Here is a 21,071-nt window from a genome sequence, read left to right as displayed (position 1 = left end):
CCTACACATTGTACCCACACTTGCCACACCATACACACTGTACCTACACACTGTATCCCCACACACTCCCCACACCCTACTCACTGCACCCACACTCCACACACCCTACACACTCTGTCCCCACACAATACACACTGTACCCACACACTACACACTGTATCCCCACACGCTACATACTTTACCCACACACCTTACATACTACCCACAGAATACACACTGTACCCACACACTCTAAACACTGTACTCCAACACTCCCCACACACTGTACCCCAACACTCCCCACACCCTACACACTGTACCCCAACTATCCCCACACCCTACACACTGTACCCCAACACTCCCCACACCCTACACACTGTACCCACACACTCCCCACACCCTACAGTGTACTGACACCCTACAAACTGTACCCATACACTCCCCACGCCTACAAACTGTACCCAAACACTCCCCATCCCTACACACTGTACCCAAACACTCACCACACCCCCCCCCCACACACACTACACACTGTACCCACACACTCAACACCCCCTACATACTACCCACACCCTATACACTGTACCACACACTCCCCATACACCCTACATACTACCCACTGTACCCACACACTCACCACACTAACACTATACCCCTGATAATGTTTTTTAGAAGTATATCAGGTTAATTCAGAGGTTGAGCGCTGTTGTCACAAAGATCCACAATGGCGTGGGCAGGAGCGCAGTTTCACCGCTTGCTCTTCGCTAGTCTCGGAGGGGTCAGGGCGGGTGATCTTGTTTCTGGTAAATACAGCACAGGGGAGCAGAAAGGTCATTCTTTACGAGTAAACTTCCAGGCAGTAGCCTCTGCTATTCCTACCACATGCTTTTATTTACTTTCTCTTAAACTGTGTTATTGTCTCCTATTCTTTATACGGGACAGTATCCCTCCCTGCTGTTCAGCGGCACAGATTTAGACTCTTCCTCAGACTGCGCTGCGAACTGAACCAGGCAGCAGAGTCCCCAGCAATGAGACACGCCGGGGACAGCGCTGCTCTGACCTTTCTGCTCCCCTGTGCTGTATTTACCAGAAACAAGATCGCCCGCCCTGACCCCTCCGAGACTAGCGAAGAGAAAGCGGTGAAACTGCGCCCTGCCCACGCCATTGTGGACCTTTGCGACAACAGCGCTCAACCTCTGAATTAACCTGATATACTTCTAAAAAACATTATCAGGGTATAGGGTTAGTATTTTAACGTCTGATGCCGAAGAAGACGACGAGAAATGTCAGTACACAAAACAGTTTATATATCTGCGAAAAACTCGCTGCACCGGCGCTGCTGATTCAGTTGGTATAGTCCTGTCTCATCCTGGTGGATAATTTAGGACTATACCAACTCTGGCACTGGCGCGGGGGTTACCTGAATTCAAATTGTAATCGCTGGAAAAACTGAATGAGCTACAAACAGCTCCTTTACGATGTCAAAATACAAAGTATTATTCGGTTTTACTTAAAGGATCGCCAGTATCGCAATTCCCTTGCGGTCCATACTCGGTGAATTGGCACACCGCTCTGCACAGCGTGTATTTTGGGATTGGTATATTCGTGGTTCCGCAGCGCCTCCCTGTTCTGTGGGAGGCAGAGCCGCTCAGACACTGAGGGGGAGCGGAGAGGAGGTGAGCGAGTGCTTGTTGAGGTGCACAGTGTGTTTTAAACTACAGAAAGCTGTCATCTTGTATTGTTTTGAACGGGCCGGGTTGTTTTTGTGCGTGTTTTGTGTTTGTGAAGCGGCGTGGCTGTGCAGCGCGCTTGTTGTTATTCTCATCCCCAGTTGCAGTCCGCGTGCCGCGGTGAATGCCAGATTGGCGGGTTTCCGGAGAAATTTGCATTGTTCTGAAACGCTCTAGCGCAAGGGTGGCCAACCCTGCCCCTGGAGAGCCACAGTCCAGCAGGTTTTATAGGTAACCCTTAATCATCAGTTTCTAAAGAATGTAATTTGTTGATCTATTTAGCAAGTTAAAGTGTTCAACTAAATCCGGAGAGGTCAGCTCTGGTCAATGAGAGCTGCGGGGTGGTCAGGTTTTTGTTCCAAATTATCTCTAAATTACTTAATTGAACAAATTATTAATACTGCTTATCTAGTCAAAATTCACGTCTTTAAAAATTGACGATTAAGGGTTACACAAAAAAATCTGCAGGATTGTGCTTCTCCAGGACCAGGGTTGGCCACCCCTGAGCTCGCGGGTAAATATTTGTTTCGTTCTGTTGCGGATCGCGCGCCTGCTGCTCTTTTTGGATGCTGCTTTCTGACGTCACACGCAGCTCTAGAGAAACGTCACCAAACCTTTCTGCCTGCAGCGACGCTCTTGAAAACACAGTACAGCATCCACTAATAACATTTGCAGTGCATTAGAACCTCTAGAAAGTAACCTCTTTGAGGCTGTGACATTATTATACATTAATTTTATTTTGTTTCATTTTACTTTATTATTTCTTTGATCACCAATTGCCATGACAACACACTATTTATTTATGTAGTACTTATTTTAAGGTAATAAATAAACAGAATTGTCTAGGGATTTATTTTTTTTGTAATTCATGTTAATGTTTTACATCTCATTAAATTATGTATGTGTGTGGAGATTAGATAAAGGGCTATTTGGAAGAGAAAATAGCAGTAGCAGTAGCACTCCCCAGTAATGTTGTTGAAGCGACACCCTGGGATCCTTCAAAAAACTGATTCTAAAGATAAGTCTTTATTTTTGTATATTTATTTTTATCCTGTAAAGCGCTTTGTGATGGTGGTCCGCTATGAAAGCTCCTGTGATCAAAGTTTATCTTAATCGCCCACCATCACAAAGCGCTTTACGAGATATGATACTAGGGTGTGTGAACTATGCATCAGCTGCAGAGTCACTTACAACAACGTCTCACCCAAGAGATGGAACACAAGGAGGTTAAGTGACTTGTTCAGGGTCACACAGTGAGTCAGTGGCTGAGCTGGAATTTGAACCGGGGACCTTCTGGTTACAAGCCTGTTTTTTGTAACCACTGGACCACACAGCCTCCTAAAAGGAACAATAAACTACTAACAACCAAGTGAGCGAGCAAGATGCAATGGCCTCCTCTCGTTTGTAACCTTTCTTATGATAAGATATCGCCTCCACTAACAGCAGTAGTTTCAGTGTTATTTGCATTCCGATTAGCAGCTCACTCACAATCTCTGCATCGTCTCTGTGGCTCATGGCCACAGCCAGCCTCCCACAGTAACGTCTCAGAGCTGTGCAGAATCTGCACAGATGTCTGTCTGTGGGTGGAGTTGAGTGACATCACGCACCAGCTTCTTTGTATTATTATTTCAATGTGGATGATAGTACAGCAGGTTATATTTTGTTTAAATTTAAGTTCAGTAGTTTGTGACGCTCAGGTGCAGCCTGAGCAAGACTCAGACTTGCAAAATGAACCAGGCACGACATCATCAACAAGATGAATAAATAAATCAGGTAACAGTGTTTTTATGTTTAATATATTACAGTATTTTACTGTATTTACTACCCGCTGTTGTACCTCTGTGGTGAATTTGCAGCTAGAACAATGTGTTTAGGAACAGACTTATACAGAGTCACAATTTCTTATGCAATATTGTGTTTGTTTCAGCACAGTAAATCTAGTGTATTGACTGATTTGCTGATCAGTGTAAACATGTAGATATTGTCGATGCTAAATCTAGTGTATTGACTGCCTCTTTGATCAATGCAAGCCTGGAAGTATTATTAGTACTTTGCCTGCACCTCAAAAAAGAAACTAGGCCTCAAATATGTTGCAATGTTTGTGTAAATATTAAAAAATATGCAGAGTTTGAGAGTGTTTCTTGTTTGAGAACAAATCTAAATTTAAAGTCCCGGGACAAAATGACTCCTTGCTGATCGTCTGTTTTAAGAAAAAGTATTATAAAATAGTAAACATACCCATTTAACGAAAAGAGAAACATTGTAACTTACATCCATCATTCTTGAGATTAGACCAGGGGTGACCAACCCTGCCCCTGGAGAGCCACAGTCCAGCAGGTTTTATAGGTAACCCTTAATCATCAATTTGTAAAGAATGTAATTTGTTGATCTATTTAGCAAGTTAAAGTGTTCAACTAAATCCGGAGAGGTCAGCTCTGGTCAATGAGAGCTGCAGGGTGGTCAGGTTTTTGTTCCAAATTATCTCTAAATTACTTAATTGAACAAATTATTTACAATGAAAAAATACTGTTTAACTAGTCAAAATTCAAGTCTTTAAAAATTGATGATTAAGGGTTACACATAAAACCTGCTGGATTGTGGCTCTCCAGGGCCAGGGTTGGCCACCCCTGGATTAGACAGATAAAATCCTCTGGTATTATAAACGTATCACATGATATTCTGTCAACGGTAAAGCCAGCCCTGCTGTTTAAGCCAGGTTTTGTCAGTTCCTGGAATGGTCTCAGTAGCACTGTGGCAGGGCAGGGCCCTGCCTGTAAATAATATTGTTTTTTGTGGTGTTTTGGTCGTGGTTGGCAGGGATGGGGTTAATTTCCTATCCCTGACAAAATACACGAGATAATGTGGCTGGAGCTGATTGAATAATTGATGATAATTAGGCTCCAGCCACATGGTATAAAAAAGGAAGAAAATAATTAGTTTGGTCCGTCTGTCTGTCTGTCTGTCTGTGTTGATAAAGTTCACTGAAGGCTCTACCGAGCTTGCAGTTGTGTTTAACCTTTTGTTTTGGCCCATGTGTTGTTTTGTTTGCACTTTGTGTTATTTTGTTTATTAAAGCGCATTTTCCTTGTTTCCGAGTCTCTGACCCTGCCGATACTCTCTGGGCTCGCAACGCTACCCTGTCACAAGCACTAGATTTAAATAAATGCATTTCTTTTTCAGCAGTTACTGAGCAGAATCCTGTGTGCTGCCGTGGCCAGTGTGGAGATGGAATCTGTCCAGATTAAAGAGGAGTGCCCTGAACCTGAACTTCTCCCCTTTAGAGTGGAGTTCAGTGGGCTGGCTTCCCTCCCCATTAAACAGGAGCTCTGTGAGATGCAATGTGACAGCAGTCAGCCAGAGGTCTGTGAGATTAAAGCTGAGCACAATGAATTGGAGATCTCTCAGTCAGAAGAACCCCTTCCTGTTAAACAAGAAGAGGTGCTGGAAACTGACCATATTAAACGGGAGCCCTCTGAAGTAGTTAAGAAAGAGTCGGAGGACTTCATACCAAACATCCCTAAGCTGGAGCCTGTATGCCTGCGGGAGTGTAGCGTGATGCGGGAGAGAATCTGCGTAAGAGAGCAGGGCGCTGGAGAGGAAGGCTCTCCCAACAGCACACAAGGAGGTGGACAGGAAGACAGACACTCACATTCAGAATGCAGTCTGGCAGGTGAGTGACTCCCAGTAGCTGTGACATTGTCATTGTAGATTGCATGATATCCACAGTGTGGTTGAAGGGAGGGAAGGAGAATTTAGGTTACATTGCTAGCTATTTGTTTTTCCTGTACCACTCCAGCCAGTTCAAGATAGGACTCACTACTGGTGAACTTAAGATAAAGATATAAGCCCCTTTCACACTGGCATTCCAGAGAAGAACTAAAGCACTGTATATAACATTAGAAATGTTCAGTGTAAAAATAGAGGGATATTATTGTACATGTGTAACGTAATTTATCTTAGACTTTTACAAATATGTAGTTTAAACGTTCAAGTAAAAACATTGAGAGTATCTTTTTAAATAAAAAGCTTTCTATAAATTATCACATAGCCTGTATGTCTGTAAAAAGGTGAGATTTTTCAGTGTTTTACCTCAGCTTTTCTACTCCTTAAATGCAGTTGATCCTGTTCAGTAGAGGTGCAATGGGCACCCTGATTTCATATTCGATTATTGTAGACATTTATCAACTGTAATCCATGCATTGATGTTTTATTTTTCAAAATAAACAAACGTTAGGTTGTTTGTTTTTTAGCAGAAGCTCTAATAACTAAAACAGTGTTGTGCATACTAGTTAAACAAAAAAGCACGACTTGCATTCAAGTTAGAACACTTTGGATTATAAAAAAAAATAAAAAATACAAAGGACTTGAGTTTAACAACTGAAAAGAATATGCATGCATCTGCATCAGAGTAACATTGTAACAATAATAAAAAGTACTAGATTTGAATAGAAGTCATTTCTGAACTGTGCTTGTTCAATACTGTTTACATTTTATGTCCAAAAGCAAAGCATTTTAATCTCACAAACCCTGACTAATGTAACTGTTGTACTAAATTCAGCTGCTTTTTGTATTATATTGCCATATAATCCAAACTCAACATGCTTTGAAACAAAAGGTAATTGGTAGATTTAATAGATTAAAAAAAGTGTTGCCTTAATTTTTAAATCAAGAAAACGTGAATACTTGGCCAACTTGTGATTTGTTTTATCCAAGGTGAATGTAAAGGCTTGAAGTGTGTATCCTAGCAATGCGCGAATCTACCGCACCAGCACTAGAAGCAGCACTGTCACACTCGAGGGTTAAACCGGCAAGACTTCAAACTGGCTACGAATTTGATGCATCGATTCACCAATATGTAATTGAAGCTCAGGAAAATGTAGGGACAAATGATCAATAATCGATGCATCAATTCATTGGTGCACCCCTAATATATATGATATATATATGCAATTGATCCTGTTAAGCGATCCGAGTATCTCAATTACAGCTGAGAAACATTTTCTATGAAACAACTGAATGGGCTTTTAAATTGTAAGTCTTACTTTTTTATTTCAATGCAGAAGCGACTCATCTTTATGTAAATACAGTCATGCATAACAATTCTAATAGTGTGTACAGCATAAAATACTTAATTGCAGAGTTGTAGTGACTCGAGTCAATGTCATCAAATGTCTCGACTCGAGTCCCTATAAGAAAAGACTCAACTCGAGTCCCGACCCAGAAGTCTCCACTTGACTCGAGTCGTAGTCTTTATGATAAAATAAATTGCACAGTCAGTTTCGTTTTCAATAACCACAGCCCTACTGATGCGTATAAGCCCATGAGTCAGAGGATCATGTGACAACAGGAGGTGTTTTCCTCTGCCATTTCTGATCCTGATCAGTTGCGTCGGTGCATTTGATCAGGATCCAGTGGTGTTGCGTTTCCACTGCCATTTGATCAGGATCCAGTGGTGTTGCGTTTCCACTGCCATTTGATCAGGATCCAGTGGTGTTGCGTTTCCACTGCCATTTGATCAGGATCCAGTGGTGTTGCGTTTCCACTGCCATTTGATCAGGATCCAGTGGTGTTGCGTTTCCACTGCCATTTGATCAGGATCCAGTGGTGTTGCGTTTCCACTGCCATTTGATCAGGATCCAGTGGTGTTGCGTTTCCACTGCCATTTGATCAGGATCCAGTGGTGTTGCGTTTCCACTGCCATTTGATCAGGATCCAGTGGTGTTGCGTTTCCACTGCCATTTGATCAGGATCCAGTGGTGTTGCGTTTCCACTGCCATTTGATCAGGATCCAGTGGTGTTGCGTTTCCACTGCCATTTGATCAGGATCCAGTGGTGTTGCGTTTCCACTGCCATTTGATCAGGATCCAGTGGTGTTGCGTTTCCACTGCCATTTGATCAGGATCCAGTGGTGTTGCGTTTCCACTGCCATTTGATCAGGATCCAGTGGTGTTGCGTTTCCACTGCCATTTGATCAGGATCCAGTGGTGTTGCGTTTCCACTGCCATTTGATCAGGATCCAGTGGTGTTGCGTTTCCACTGCCATTTGATCAGGATCAGCTTTCCCGCAGCCTTAGAGCTTGTTAAGTTCAACCAATATCTTCTACATAGAATTATGTTGGTATATTACTTTCTACATTTATGTAACACTGGATTATTTCCATCAGCATTACATCTTTCTCAAGGGAGCTTGTTACATTACAATGAATTCTTATTAATAAAGTGATACTGGGCCAAGTAAACGTCGCAACTGATCGACCGACCGTATTAATAAGTATAGAACATGTTAATGTATAGAATAGAAACCTATTACGTTAACAAGTAGTTGTGATTAGTTGTCAAAAACATAATACACATGAGCTTGTAGATTCAAACAAATGCTACCTTGATATGTAAAGCATACCAAAGCACTTTAAATAAAATAAGACAACTGCAAAAAAAATCAGTTGTTTTATTTTATCCGTGGCATCCCAAGAAAGACAAGTGAAGTCAGCATACAGTAGAGGCATACAATCCGAAACGGAAAACGTTCTAATAGGTCTTAAAATAACAAAATTGTGCCGTTGTGATAAAAATAAAAAACACAATAAATTTGTCAACAAAAATGAACACGCTATTTATTGTTAACTTGAACAGTATTTTATTTTAAAGAAAATCAAAACCAAGAAGGTCACTGCGGCGTGATGCATACCGGAACTTGAGCACACTGGCAGGATCACATGATACCGATGCGTTTGATCCTGATCTGGACCATCACCCCGAGAGGTGCGTTTCATCCTGATCTGGACCATCACCCCGAGAGGTGCGTTTCATCCTGATCTGGACCATCACCCCGAGAGGTGCGTTTCATCCTGATCTGTACCATCACCCCGAGAGGTGCATTTCATCCTGATCTGTACCATCACCCCGAGAGGTGCGTTTCATCCTGATCTGTACCATCACCCCGAGAGGTGCGTTTCATCCTGATCTGTACCATCACCCCGAGAGGTGTGTTTCATCCTGATCTGTACCATCACCCCGAGAGGTGCGTTTCATCCTGATCTGGACCATCACCCCGAGAGGTGCGTTTCATCCTGATCTGTACCATCACCCCGAGAGGTGCGTTTCATCCTGATCTGGACCATCACCCCGAGAGGTGCGTTTCATCCTGATCTGGACCATCACCCCGAGAGGTGCGTTTCATCCTGATCTGGACCATCACCCCGAGAGGTGCGTTTCATCCTGATCTGGACCATCACCCCGAGAGGTGCGTTTCATCCTGATCTGGACCATCACCCCGAGAGGTGCGTTTCATCCTGATCTGTACCATCACCCCGAGAGGTGCGTTTCATCCTGATCTGGACCATCACCCCGAGAGGTGCGTTTCATCCTGATCTGTACCATCACCCCGAGAGGTGCGTTTCATCCTGATCTGTACCATCACCCCGAGAGGTGCGTTTCATCCTGATCTGGACCATCACCCCGAGAGGTGCGTTTCATCCTGATCTGTTTCACCATCACCCCGAGAGGTGCGTTTCATCCTGATCTGTACCATCACCCCGAGAGGTGCGTTTCATCCTGATCTGTACCATCACCCCGAGAGGTGCGTTTCATCCTGATCTGTACCATCACCCCGAGAGGTGCGTTTCATCCTGATCTGTACCATCACCCCGAGAGGTGCGTTTCATCCTGATCTGTACCATCACCCCGAGAGGTGCGTTTCATCCTGATCTGTACCATCACCCCGAGAGGTGCGTTTCATCCTGATCTGTACCATCACCCCGAGAGGTGCGTTTCATCCTGATCTGTACCATCACCCCGAGAGGTGCGTTTCATCCTGATCTGTACCATCACCCCGAGAGGTGCGTTTCATCCTGATCTGTACCATCACCCCGAGAGGTGCGTTTCATCCTGATCTGTACCATCACCCCGAGAGGTGCGTTTCATCCTGATCTGTACCATCACCCCGAGAGGTGCGTTTCATCCTGATCTGGACCACCATCACCCCGAGAGGTGCGTTTCATCCTGATCTGTACCATCACCCCGAGAGGTGCGTTTCATCCTGATCTGTACCATCACCCCGAGAGGTGCGTTTCATCCTGATCTGTACCATCACCCCGAGAGGTGCGTTTCATCCTGATCTGTACCATCACCCCGAGAGGTGCGTTTCATCCTGATCTGTACCATCACCCCGAGAGGTGCGTTTCATCCTGATCTGTACCATCACCCCGAGAGGTGCGTTTCATCCTGATCTGTACCATCACTCTGAGAGGTGCGTTTCATCCTGATCTGTACCATCACCCCGAGAGGTGCGTTTCATCCTGATCTGTACCATCACCCCGAGAGGTGCGTTTCATCCTGATCTGGACCATCACCCCGAGAGGTGCGTTTCATCCTGATCTGGACCATCACCCCGAGAGGTGCGTTTCATCCTGATCTGGACCATCACCCCGAGAGGTGCGTTTCATCCTGATCTGGACCATCACCCCGAGAGGTGCGTTTCATCCTGATCTGTACCATCACCCCGAGAGGTGCGTTTCATCCTGATCTGTACCATCACCCCGAGAGGTGCGTTTCATCCTGATCTGTACCATCACCCCGAGAGGTGCGTTTCATCCTGATCTGTACCATCACCCCGAGAGGTGCGTTTCATCCTGATCTGTACCATCACCCCGAGAGGTGCGTTTCATCCTGATCTGTACCATCACCCCGAGAGGTGCGTTTCATCCTGATCTGTACCATCACCCCGAGAGGTGCGTTTCATCCTGATCTGGACCATGTTTCATCCTGATCTGTACCATCACCCCGAGAGGTGCGTTTCATCCTGATCTGTACCATCACCCCGAGAGGTGCGTTTCATCCTGATCTGTACCATCACCCCGAGAGGTGCGTTTCATCCTGATCTGTACCATCACCCCGAGAGGTGCGTTTCATCCTGATCTGTACCATCACCCCGAGAGGTGCGTTTCATCCTGATCTGTACCATCACCCCGAGAGGTGCGTTTCATCCTGATCTGTACCATCACCCCGAGAGGTGCGTTTCATCCTGATCTGTACCATCACCCCGAGAGGTGCGTTTCATCCTGATCTGTACCATCACCCCGAGAGGTGCGTTTCATCCTGATCTGTACCATCACCCCGAGAGGTGCGTTTCATCCTGATCTGTACCATCACCCCGAGAGGTGCGTTTCATCCTGATCTGTACCATCACCCCGAGAGGTGCGTTTCATCCTGATCTGTACCATCACCCCGAGAGGTGCGTTTCATCCTGATCTGTACCATCACCCCGAGAGGTGCGTTTCATCCTGATCTGTACCATCACCCCGAGAGGTGCGTTTCATCCTGATCTGTACCATCACCCCGAGAGGTGCGTTTCATCCTGATCTGTACCATCACCCCGAGAGGTGCGTTTCATCCTGATCTGTTTCACCATCACCCCGAGAGGTGCGTTTCATCCTGATCTGTACCATCACCCCGAGAGGTGCGTTTCATCCTGATCTGTACCATCACCCCGAGAGGTGCGTTTCATCACTGTACCGAGAGGTGCGTTTCATCCTGATCTGTACCATCACCCCGAGAGGTGCGTTTCATCCTGATCTGTACCATCACCCCGAGAGGTGCGTTTCATCCTGATCTGTACCATCACAGGATCAAATGAGAGGTGCGTTTCATCCTGATCTGTACCATCACATTTACCTGGAGAGGTGCGTTTCATCCTGATCTGTACCATCACCCCGAGAGGTGCGTTTCATCCTGATCTGTACCATCACCCCGAGAGGTGCGTTTCATCCTGATCTGTACCATCATCCTGATCTGTACCATCACCCCGAGAGGTGCGTTTCATCCTGATCTGTACCATCACCCCGAGAGGTGCGTTTATCCTGATCTGGACCATCACCCCGAGAGGTGCATTTGATCAGAGCATTTACGCTGGCAGGATCAAATGATAACGATGCGTTTCATCCTGATCTGTACCATCACCCCGAGAGGTGCATTTCATCCTGATCTGGCAGGATCAAATGATAACGATGCGTTTCATCCTGATCTGTACCATCACCCCGAGAGGTGCGTTTCATCCTGATCTGTACCATCACCCCGAGAGGTGTGTTTCATCCTGATCTGTACCATCACCCCGAGAGGTGCGTTTCATCCTGATCTGTACCATCACCCCGAGAGGTGCGTTTCATCCTGATCTGTACCATCACCCCGAGAGGTGCGTTTCATCCTGATCTGTACCATCACCCCGAGAGGTGCGTTTCATCCTGATCTGTACCATCACCCCGAGAGGTGCGTTTCATCCTGATCTGTACCATCACTCTGAGAGGTGTGTTTATCCTGATCTGTACCATCACCCCGAGAGGTGCGTTTCATCCTGATCTGGACCATCACCCCGAGAGGTGCGTTTCATCCTGATCTGTACCATCACCCCGAGAGGTGCGTTTCATCCTGATCTGTACCATCACCCCGAGAGGTGCGTTTCATCCTGATCTGTACCATCACCCCGAGAGGTGCGTTTCATCCTGATCTGTACCATCACCCCGAGAGGTGCGTTTCATCCTGATCTGTACCATCACCCCGAGAGGTGCGTTTCATCCTGATCTGTACCATCACCCCGAGAGGTGCGTTTCATCCTGATCTGTACCATCACCCCGAGAGGTGCGTTTCATCCTGATCTGTACCATCACCCCATCTCCCCGAGAGGTCATTTGATCAGAGCATTTACGCTGGCAGGATCAAATGATAACGATGCGTTTCATCCTGATCTGTACCATCACTCTGAGAGGTGCGTTTCATCCTGATCTGTACCATCACCCCGAGAGGTGCGTTTCATCCTGATCTGTACCATCACCCCGAGAGGTGCGTTTCATCCTGATCTGTACCATCACCCCGAGAGGTGCGTTTCATCCTGATCTGTACCATCACCCCGAGAGGTGCGTTTCATCCTGATCTGGACCATCACCCCGAGAGGTGCGTTTCATCCTGATCTGTACCATCACCCCGAGAGGTGCGTTTCATCCTGATCTGTACCATCACCCCGAGAGGTGCGTTTCATCCTGATCTGTACCATCACCCCGAGAGGTGCGTTTCATCCTGATCTGGACCATCACCCCGAGAGGTGCGTTTCATCCTGATCTGTACCATCACCCCGAGAGGTGCGTTTCATCCTGATCTGTACCATCACTCTGAGAGGTGCGTTTCATCCTGATCTGGACCATCACCCCGAGAGGTGCGTTTCATCCTGATCTGTACCATCACCCCGAGAGGTGCGTTTCATCCTGATCTGTACCATCACTCTGAGAGGTGTGTTTATCCTGATCTGTACCATCACTCCGAGAGGTGCGTTTCATCCTGATCTGGACCATCACCCCGAGAGATGCACTTGATTTCCTTCCATATGATTAAGGTATCTGAAGAAAACTATCCAGGAGTTTCACTGAGAAGGTGAAAAACACTCAGGCTGCCATCAGTAAAATTGTAAATAAATGGTTCAATGCTTTCTTTTGTTTTGTGGTAGCCATTACTGTACATCCTACCAAACTGAGCATAGGTCTGGTCAAAAACAAAACCTGCTTATAAAAAGGCCAAAGAATTGAATTCACTGCAGTGGAGAGACAAACCACAAGCAGAAACCATGAACCTTTAATGGTGAACATCAGTGGGGCAAATATGACCACATTATTGTGCATCTCAATTTTGTACTTTTAATTGCAATTCTCTTTTTTCTTTTTGCTTGTAGATTGCTAATCTCCTGTAAAACAAATCTGATTAAATCAAACTGTCTTGATCTGTCAGAACTAATGACTCGAATTGACTCAAGCCAGATGGTGACTCGACTCGAGCTTGGCATGTCATGGACTCGACTCAAGTCTCAATTACAATTACAACACTGCTTTATTGAAGATTAGTCTCTTATTAACATGCCATGACCTTGTTTGCACATTCTGCTTGGAAATGAAAAATGTAGTCTTGGCTTATTTAAAAGCCCACTAAGTTGTTTGACGGAAAAAATAAAATAAATTACTAAATTAAGCCCTGTATATAAATAAATGTATAAAAAGTGCAGCAATATGAAAACATGATCGCATTGATCGCATGTTACAGAAATGTTATGCAGTCTAATTATTCAGACAGCGCTAGAATCCAAATCGCTAATCTAGCCTACTTACTATATGTAAGAGACAATAGCTAGTTATGTTCACACTTACTTTATTCCAAGTACAGGATCATGTTAACTCAATTAAAAACTTGTGACATTTGCAGGATCAATTTTCTGTTAAAAAAATGTATTAATGGCATTACTTTTTACTTTTCACTGGGAGCAGTAAGAAAAAAGAAGACCAACAAACATAATATGGAAGCAATCTTCTCTCTTCTTTAAAAAAACGTTTTAAACATCTCTCGAGTCTCGGTCCCAGAATAGCAGTGCAAACTAATCTGGCATCGCTGTAGAGGGTGCAAACTAAAAAAAAAAAAAAATACTCCCACGTTTGATTTTTTTCTTTATCACAACAATCTGTAATCTGGATCAACAAAACACATGTTTTGTGTATCTGTTGGAACCTTGTGAGTCAGTTGTGATCATCTCAATAATCAACCACGGTATTATGTTTTCAGCCCAAGTCTTATCACATTTCCTGCACTACCAGACAAGCATTTGCATTGCTGTTTGTGTGGGCCCCACCTCCTCACTAGATCCAGCACCAGCAGTTGTATTTTCATATTTTTTAACATTGTTCCTGTACTGCCGCTGTAACTAAGCTCTGCAGAGCACAGTCTCCCTTTTTATCACAATATGCCCAGACAGGGCTTTGCTTATTTCGAGCTCCCGAAGATCACATTGATAGTCACATAAGCAAAAGCATGCGGGACGTTAGGAGGTGAATATTCAGTGACAGTGGTGCAAGTGACAAAGGTAGGAAATGGACAACAAAAGAAAACTGAGTAGCCGTTATTTGCAGACAAACTCTTGTTGTTACTATTTGACCTGCACATTTTTGACAATTTAAACGATTAAGCAAAATTAAAAACATTGAACATTTTAAACTAAATGATTAACACCCCCACCTGTTACTACAACTGTTTAAATATAGTGTTACAAGTCCTCAATTGTTACTATAACTGTTTAAATAATGTACCTATATTGTTCTTTTTACTGTTCACATCCTGACAAATTTTTACAAATAACTTTATAGTCTGTTGCAAAGCTGTTTTAGAAATCGTTCCTCTAATACACTGGGGTTTGAGATTTGTCCTATAAATCACTGCAGGAAGAGAGATACATAAAATAGGGGTGAGTCTGAATATTTGAGTAATCGAGTATTCTAAATAAAATTACTACTCTAATACTTTGAGTTTAGAGTACTCGTTAGTTTCTAAAACAAGTGGAAAAATTAGGTAACTACACCCTAAAAAAACAGGCATGGTATTTTAACAGAGGAGCAAGTTAAATAGTGATCAGCCACTACAATTGTCACCTCACTGATAACGGACAGGAGGCGGGGCTCTTCATTACCTAGCTCTAGTATTGGCAAAGGGAGTACCTGAGCAGTGAAAATAGCATCTTTAAAAACAATGCAGTGCTGGGAAGTAAACAAGCAAGCAGTGCATCTCTCACTATGCACAGTGGAGATATGAGGTGTCACAGCTGAAACAGTCAATCAGTGCATCTTTTACTGTGCACAGTGGAGATATGAGGTGTCACAGCTGAAACAATCAATCAGTTTTGAGGAACTTTGGCCCATTCCTCCTTACCGGACTGCTTCAACTCGGTTACGTTTGAGGGCTTCCTTGCATGGACAGCTCGCTTCAGGTCCTGCCACAACATTTCGATGGGGTTTAGGTCTGGACTTTGACTAGGCCATTCTAAAACGCAGAATTTCTGCAGCCATTCTTTTGTAGATCTGTTTGTATGTTTAGGATCATTGTCTTGCTGCATGACCCACTTTTGGTTCAGCTTCAGCTGAGACGGATGGCCTGACATTCTCCTCCTAGAATCTTCTGACACAATACAGAGTTCATGGTTGTGTCAATGATGGCAAGCCGCCCAGGTCCTGAGGCAGCAAAGCAGCCCCAAACCATCACACTCCCACCACCATGCTTGACGGTTGGGATGAGGTTCTTCTGTTCGAACGCAGTGTTTGGTTTTTGCCAAATCTAAAACTTCTCATTGAGGCCAAAAAGTTTTTCCTTTGGCTCGTATGTCCAGAGAACATTGTTCCAGATTGTGCTCTTTGGTGAACTTTAGACGGGCAGCAATGTTCTTTTTAGAGAGCAGTGGTTTCCTCCTTGCTATCCTTCCATGAACACCATTCTTGTTCAGTCTTTTTTTCTGATAGTTGAGTCATGAACACTCACATTAGCCAAGGCAAGAGTGGCCTGCAGATCTTCGGATGTTACTCTGGGGCTCTTTGTGACTTCCTTGATGATTTTCTGGTTTGTTCTTGGAGAGATTTTGGTAGGATGACTGCTCCTGGGTAGAGTGACTGTGGCCTTGAACTTTCTCCATTTGTAGACTGTGGATTGGTGGATCCCCAAATCCTTAGAAATGGTTTTGTAACCCTTTCTAGACTGATGAGCATCAATAACTGTTTTTCTGATAAAACCTGTATGGTAAAGACCAAACTCAAAGTTTCTGATCTTTTTATAGGGTGGGGCCTCCCAAACTCACCCCTGAAGATCTACCTAATTATTAGACCTGATTCTAATTAACCCCTTAATTGACCTGATAAAACCAGGGGTTCACTTACTTTTTCACATACCCTGAATCTTAATTACTCATTGTTTGTCCAATTCATACATCATTACATCATTTTGTTTCAAAAGACATGGAATTGGTTAATATAAACCCTATTGGATATTTAAGAAAAGACTGGTTTTGATTAAGAAGGCTATCATGGTAAAACTAAGGAATTTCTATAATTATCATTGGGGTTCAAACTTTTTCTTGGCATTATATTATTTTACAACGGAACTGCCGGAGGTCAGGATAACCTTTTATCAAAACAAGACCTGTTTTGTAAAGACAGCCCATCTCTAGTATGTCCAATAGGAATGCACAGGCGGGGTCATGCATTTATTTCCAGTCTTTTGGATCGTTTGCAAGACTGACATTCAGCGACTCTGCTCGAGTCGCTCTGTCTAGTGTTGGTACCGTTTTAGAACTGACCTTTAATTTAGATTTTGACTGCAAACTACCCGGGCAATGTTAAACCTTTGCTGCTTTAGTGCTGCTGTTATCGGTCTCCTGCAGATATCAGCTTGATTCTGGAATCTGACTTTTTAAAAATTATTATTATTATTATATTGTGGAATCAGCCAGTGTGGGTACAGTACATCTTGTTTTTATGTTATGTATATGTAGCATCGATGTTATTGAGCAAACATATTTTGTTGTGCTTTGTTAGTGAGCAGTCGTGTTGTGTGTTTTATACGAGTTGTCTAAGGGTGTTAAAAATGCAATTAAGTTTTGAAGGTCCTTTTTATAAAGTTTTATAGTGAAAATGCCTCTGCTGTGTATTCTTATTTCTTAATTATAGTTAAATCATGTTTTACATTAGATGCCTTAGCTGTTTTTTCACTGTTACTGCTGATGTATTTATCTATTTGTCCCTATGTGTGGTTGCTGTTAATACGTTCTAAGGACCTGTCACTGTTATGAGTAATTAGAGGTCGAGTATTCAAAACTTTTATTCTTGGTATATTTGAGTATCTTATTATTCGAAACTCCAACCCCTAACAAAAAAACTTAAGTGCTCTGTTTTTTCTGTTCTGTACCACATCATGGATCGTTATTTCTGTGTTACCTGTTTGATAATATTGGCAATAATCCTGATTATCAGTGCACTAAGGTGGACATTTTAAAAAAGAGATTTGAAACACACTTTAAAGTTATGTAAAAAGTTGTCATCATGTTCGCTAAACTGTACAAAGCATGACTTTTTCTTACTGTCCAGTGTAATAAATTTGTCAACATCGTTGTGCACCCTACACCTTGCGACATAAAAAAACCTGGGGCGATGACTGAGATACAAAAATTGAAATTCGACCAGCTGGTGTTGGCTCACGTTCAAGCCCCCATGACTTTAAGTATGCGTTTTAATCCACTCCTCCACCGAGCTACATGTCTTGTTGAACTCCATGATAGTGCCTGTCAACACAGTGGGGCTTGAGCACAGAAATATCGTGCATGTGCATCTAGTGATCTTTGAGAAACTGCATCTGCACAGAGGATGCACAATTCTATGGGGTACAGAAATCTGCGTAACACCCGTCAGGACAATTTGATTTTGAGATACATGCCTCTGTTCAAATGTCAGAGAAGTCAAGTTTTATCTAGTTTAGGTGCAAATCTGTGTATCTAGTTTGCCAATGTGTTAATTCGGCCCTGCACATGCCCTAAGAGTTGGTTCATACATCATTGCATACATCCGACGCAGACCCCATGCGATTTCAGATCACAGACGGATGAGAAAAGGCTGCACGAATTTCCAAAAAAGATACATGTCGCAAGTGTGTGTGTGTGACGTAATTGCGACCTGTCACACAGGGTCAGAGACCCTCGACTCCGACTACAAATTATGTCAGAGATTATGAACCAAGCTTAAGCCTATAAGCAGTCCCTCTTACTTTCTTTTCTGTTTTTATTTTCCAGGTTCCATTCCAGCAGCTAAAGTGAGAGCAGGCGGTGGAGAATATCCTGACTGGGAGAAAGGTTTCACACAGTTAGGGCATTTAAACAAAATCCAGCAAACTCAGACAGATGAGAAACCGTATCACTGCTGTGACTGTGGGAAGAGTTTCAGTCGGTCAGACAGCCTTGTTTTACACCAGCGAACTCACACAGGAGAGAAACCGTATAGCTGCTCTGACTGTGGGAAGAGTTTTAGTAAGATTAGAAGCCTAAAAGAACACCAGCGAATTCACACAGGAGAGAAACCTTATCACTGCTGCGTCTGTGCGAAGAGTTTCAGTCGGTCAGAAAGCCTTGTTTTACACCAACGAACTCACACAGGAGAGAAACCGTATTGCTGCTCTGACTGTGGGAAGAGTTTCAGTCAATCAAACAGCCTTGTTTTACACCAGCGAACTCACACAGGAGAGAAACCGTATCGCTGCTCTGACTGTGGGAAGAATTTCAGTCGGTCAGACAGCCTTATTTCACATCAGCGAACTCACACAGGAGAGAAACCATATCACTGTTCTGACTGTGGGAAGAATTTCAGTCGGTCAGGCAGCCTTGTTTCACACCAGCGAACTCACACAGGAGAGAAACCATATCACTGCTCTGACTGTGGGAAGAGTTTCAGACAGTTAGGAAGCCTAAAAGAACACCAGCGAGTTCACACAGGAGAGAAACCGTATCACTGCTCTGACTGTGGGAAGAGTTTCAGTCAGTTAGGTAGCCTAAAAGGACACCAGCGAACTCACACAGGAGAGAAACCGTATCGCTGCTCTGACTGTGGGAAGAGTTTCAGTTACTCAGCAACCCTGAAAACACACCAGCGAACTCATGCAGGAGAGAAACTGTATCACTGCTGTGACTGTGGGAAGAGTTTCAGTTGGTCAGACAGCCTTGTTTCACACCAGCAAACTCATACAGGAGAGAAATTGTGTCGCTGCTCTGACTGTCAAAAGAGCTTCCGTCTTAAAAAAGCCCTTCAAAAACACCAGCGAATTCCTAGAGAGAAACCTTAGACTGTTCAAATGGACTTTTAATTCAAACCTTGCATTATGAATCCCTGTGTAATTTACTGTTTTGTGTATCACTCTTAAGAGCATCCAATTTAAATTGTAAACTTGCAAATCAACTCTCTTGCTCTCTGTCAAAGTGGGCGGTGACGCAAACACATCACAAGAAGCTTCTCTGCTGTCAGTTTAACCCGGGCTGTCAATGCAGTCAGTATCTGGGAGTGGGAATAGGCAGAAAGGAAACTATTCCGCTCCTCATCTGATGGACGAGTCAGGAGAAATCAATAACTCAGTGTGGGAAATGAGTTTCAGGATTTAACATTTAAGCTTCATTAACTTAAAAATAAATACATTGATGGGAATGAGTATCCGGGCCCCTGATGTAGCATCCCAGAGACAAGACAGCAGCGTCCTTACTGGGGAACCACCTGGAGGATTTGTCTTGGAAATTCATCATGATTCAAAAACGAATGAAAACTTAGTGTCCCATTACCTGTATTATGGTATGAATGGCTGAATATTGAGTGACGTGTTGCTTCGCAGTGCGCATTGTCCATGCTTGTATTTGTGATGGTTTTGTAAAGTGCCCTGAGTAATAGCAGGCATGCGTACGGATCTTTGGTATAGAAAGCCATAGCGGTTTTATCCCTGGCTCGCTGTTGCTCTTTTGCAGTGTCTTGCACTCGGTGACAAATTCCAAATGAAAATGTAGCTTAGCTAGGACTATTAATGGATGAAGCTTTCATTACAGAGCACAAAATAATCTACAGTTCAGTGTGGCAGTGGAAATAAATGTGGGGCTGGGGGGTTCTATAGCTTTAGTTGGTGCATCCGCGACCTGGACTGTAAACCAGGTAATACGTTTTGTCCAATTTTTAAGTGAATGTTAACTGAGTATTTTTTTTTCTGTAGAGTGTGTGGAATGTCACGGCTTCTCACATCTGTGTCTGTGGTCATATCTGTGTTAATCACTTAAAGGTAAAAATTTATTTCACTAAAAGCACCTCGACGGCAGATTTTCTCTCTACCCCTCCCCTAAACCCCTCTACTTCCTTTCTCATTCTCCCTCTCTCTCCCCCATCCTTCCCTTAATCTCTTCACTCTCCCCCCTCTTCTTTTTTCCCTCTCTTCTGTGATCCTTGATGGGGAATACATATCCCACTTACATAATCAGCACTCTGTTATCTGTTACCCAGATACATGTCAATCGCATTTTACCATTCTTTTATTAATAAGATCAAACCCCATTAAGATATATATATACACAGTGCCGTGAAAAAGTATTTGCCCCCTGTATGATTTGCTGCATTTTTGCATATTTCTGATACTGAATGTTATCAGATCTTCAACCAAAATCTAATATTGGATAAAAGGGACCCTGAGTGAACAAATAACACCAAATTTTGATACTAAAGGAAGTTATGCAACACTCAATGCCCCTGTGTGAAAAAGTAATCGCCCAGTAACTCAATAACTGGATCCGTCACCTTTAGCAGCAATAACTGCAACCAGACGCTTCCTGTAGTTATTGATCAGTCTCTCACAGCACTACGGAGGAATTTTGGCCCACTCCTTCATGCAGAAGTGCTTCAACTCGGTGACATTTGTGGGTTTTCGAGGATAAACTGCTCGTTTCAGGTCCTGCCACAACATCTCAATGGGGTTTAGGTCTGGAATTTGACTAGGACATTCCAAAAC

The 21,071-nt window shown here is 43.8% G+C and overlaps 1 protein-coding gene across 1 annotated transcript; it reads left to right on the top strand.

Moving 5' to 3' along the window:
• Window positions 1-1,622: 1,622 nt before the first annotated feature.
• Window positions 1,623-20,634, top strand: LOC121304307 (zinc finger protein 501-like). The gene is made up of 3 exons (XM_041235368.1): window positions 1,623-1,655; window positions 4,890-5,379; window positions 18,337-20,634. The coding sequence occupies exons 2-3, from the start codon at window positions 4,935-4,937 to the stop codon at window positions 19,377-19,379; spliced, it is 1,488 nt and encodes a 495-aa protein (XP_041091302.1). The 5' UTR covers window positions 1,623-1,655; window positions 4,890-4,934; the 3' UTR covers window positions 19,380-20,634.
• Window positions 20,635-21,071: the final 437 nt, after the last annotated feature.

Source organism: Polyodon spathula, chromosome 37 (assembly GCF_017654505.1).
Source record: "Polyodon spathula isolate WHYD16114869_AA chromosome 37, ASM1765450v1, whole genome shotgun sequence".
Taxonomy (NCBI): domain Eukaryota; kingdom Metazoa; phylum Chordata; class Actinopteri; order Acipenseriformes; family Polyodontidae; genus Polyodon; species Polyodon spathula.
This window is presented reverse-complemented; position numbering and strand designations above follow the sequence as displayed.

What these genes read in the sequence shown, in the direction of transcription:
- LOC121304307 (XM_041235368.1), top strand. Translation starts at nt 4,935, where the DNA reads ATGGAATCTGTCCAGATTAAAGAGGAGTGCCCTGAACCTGAACTTCTC. An exon ending in TTCAGAATGCAGTCTGGCAG is followed by an intron (nt 5,380 to 18,336) that starts GTGAGTGACTCC and finishes TTTATTTTCCAG; the next exon opens with GTTCCATTCCAGCAGCTAAA.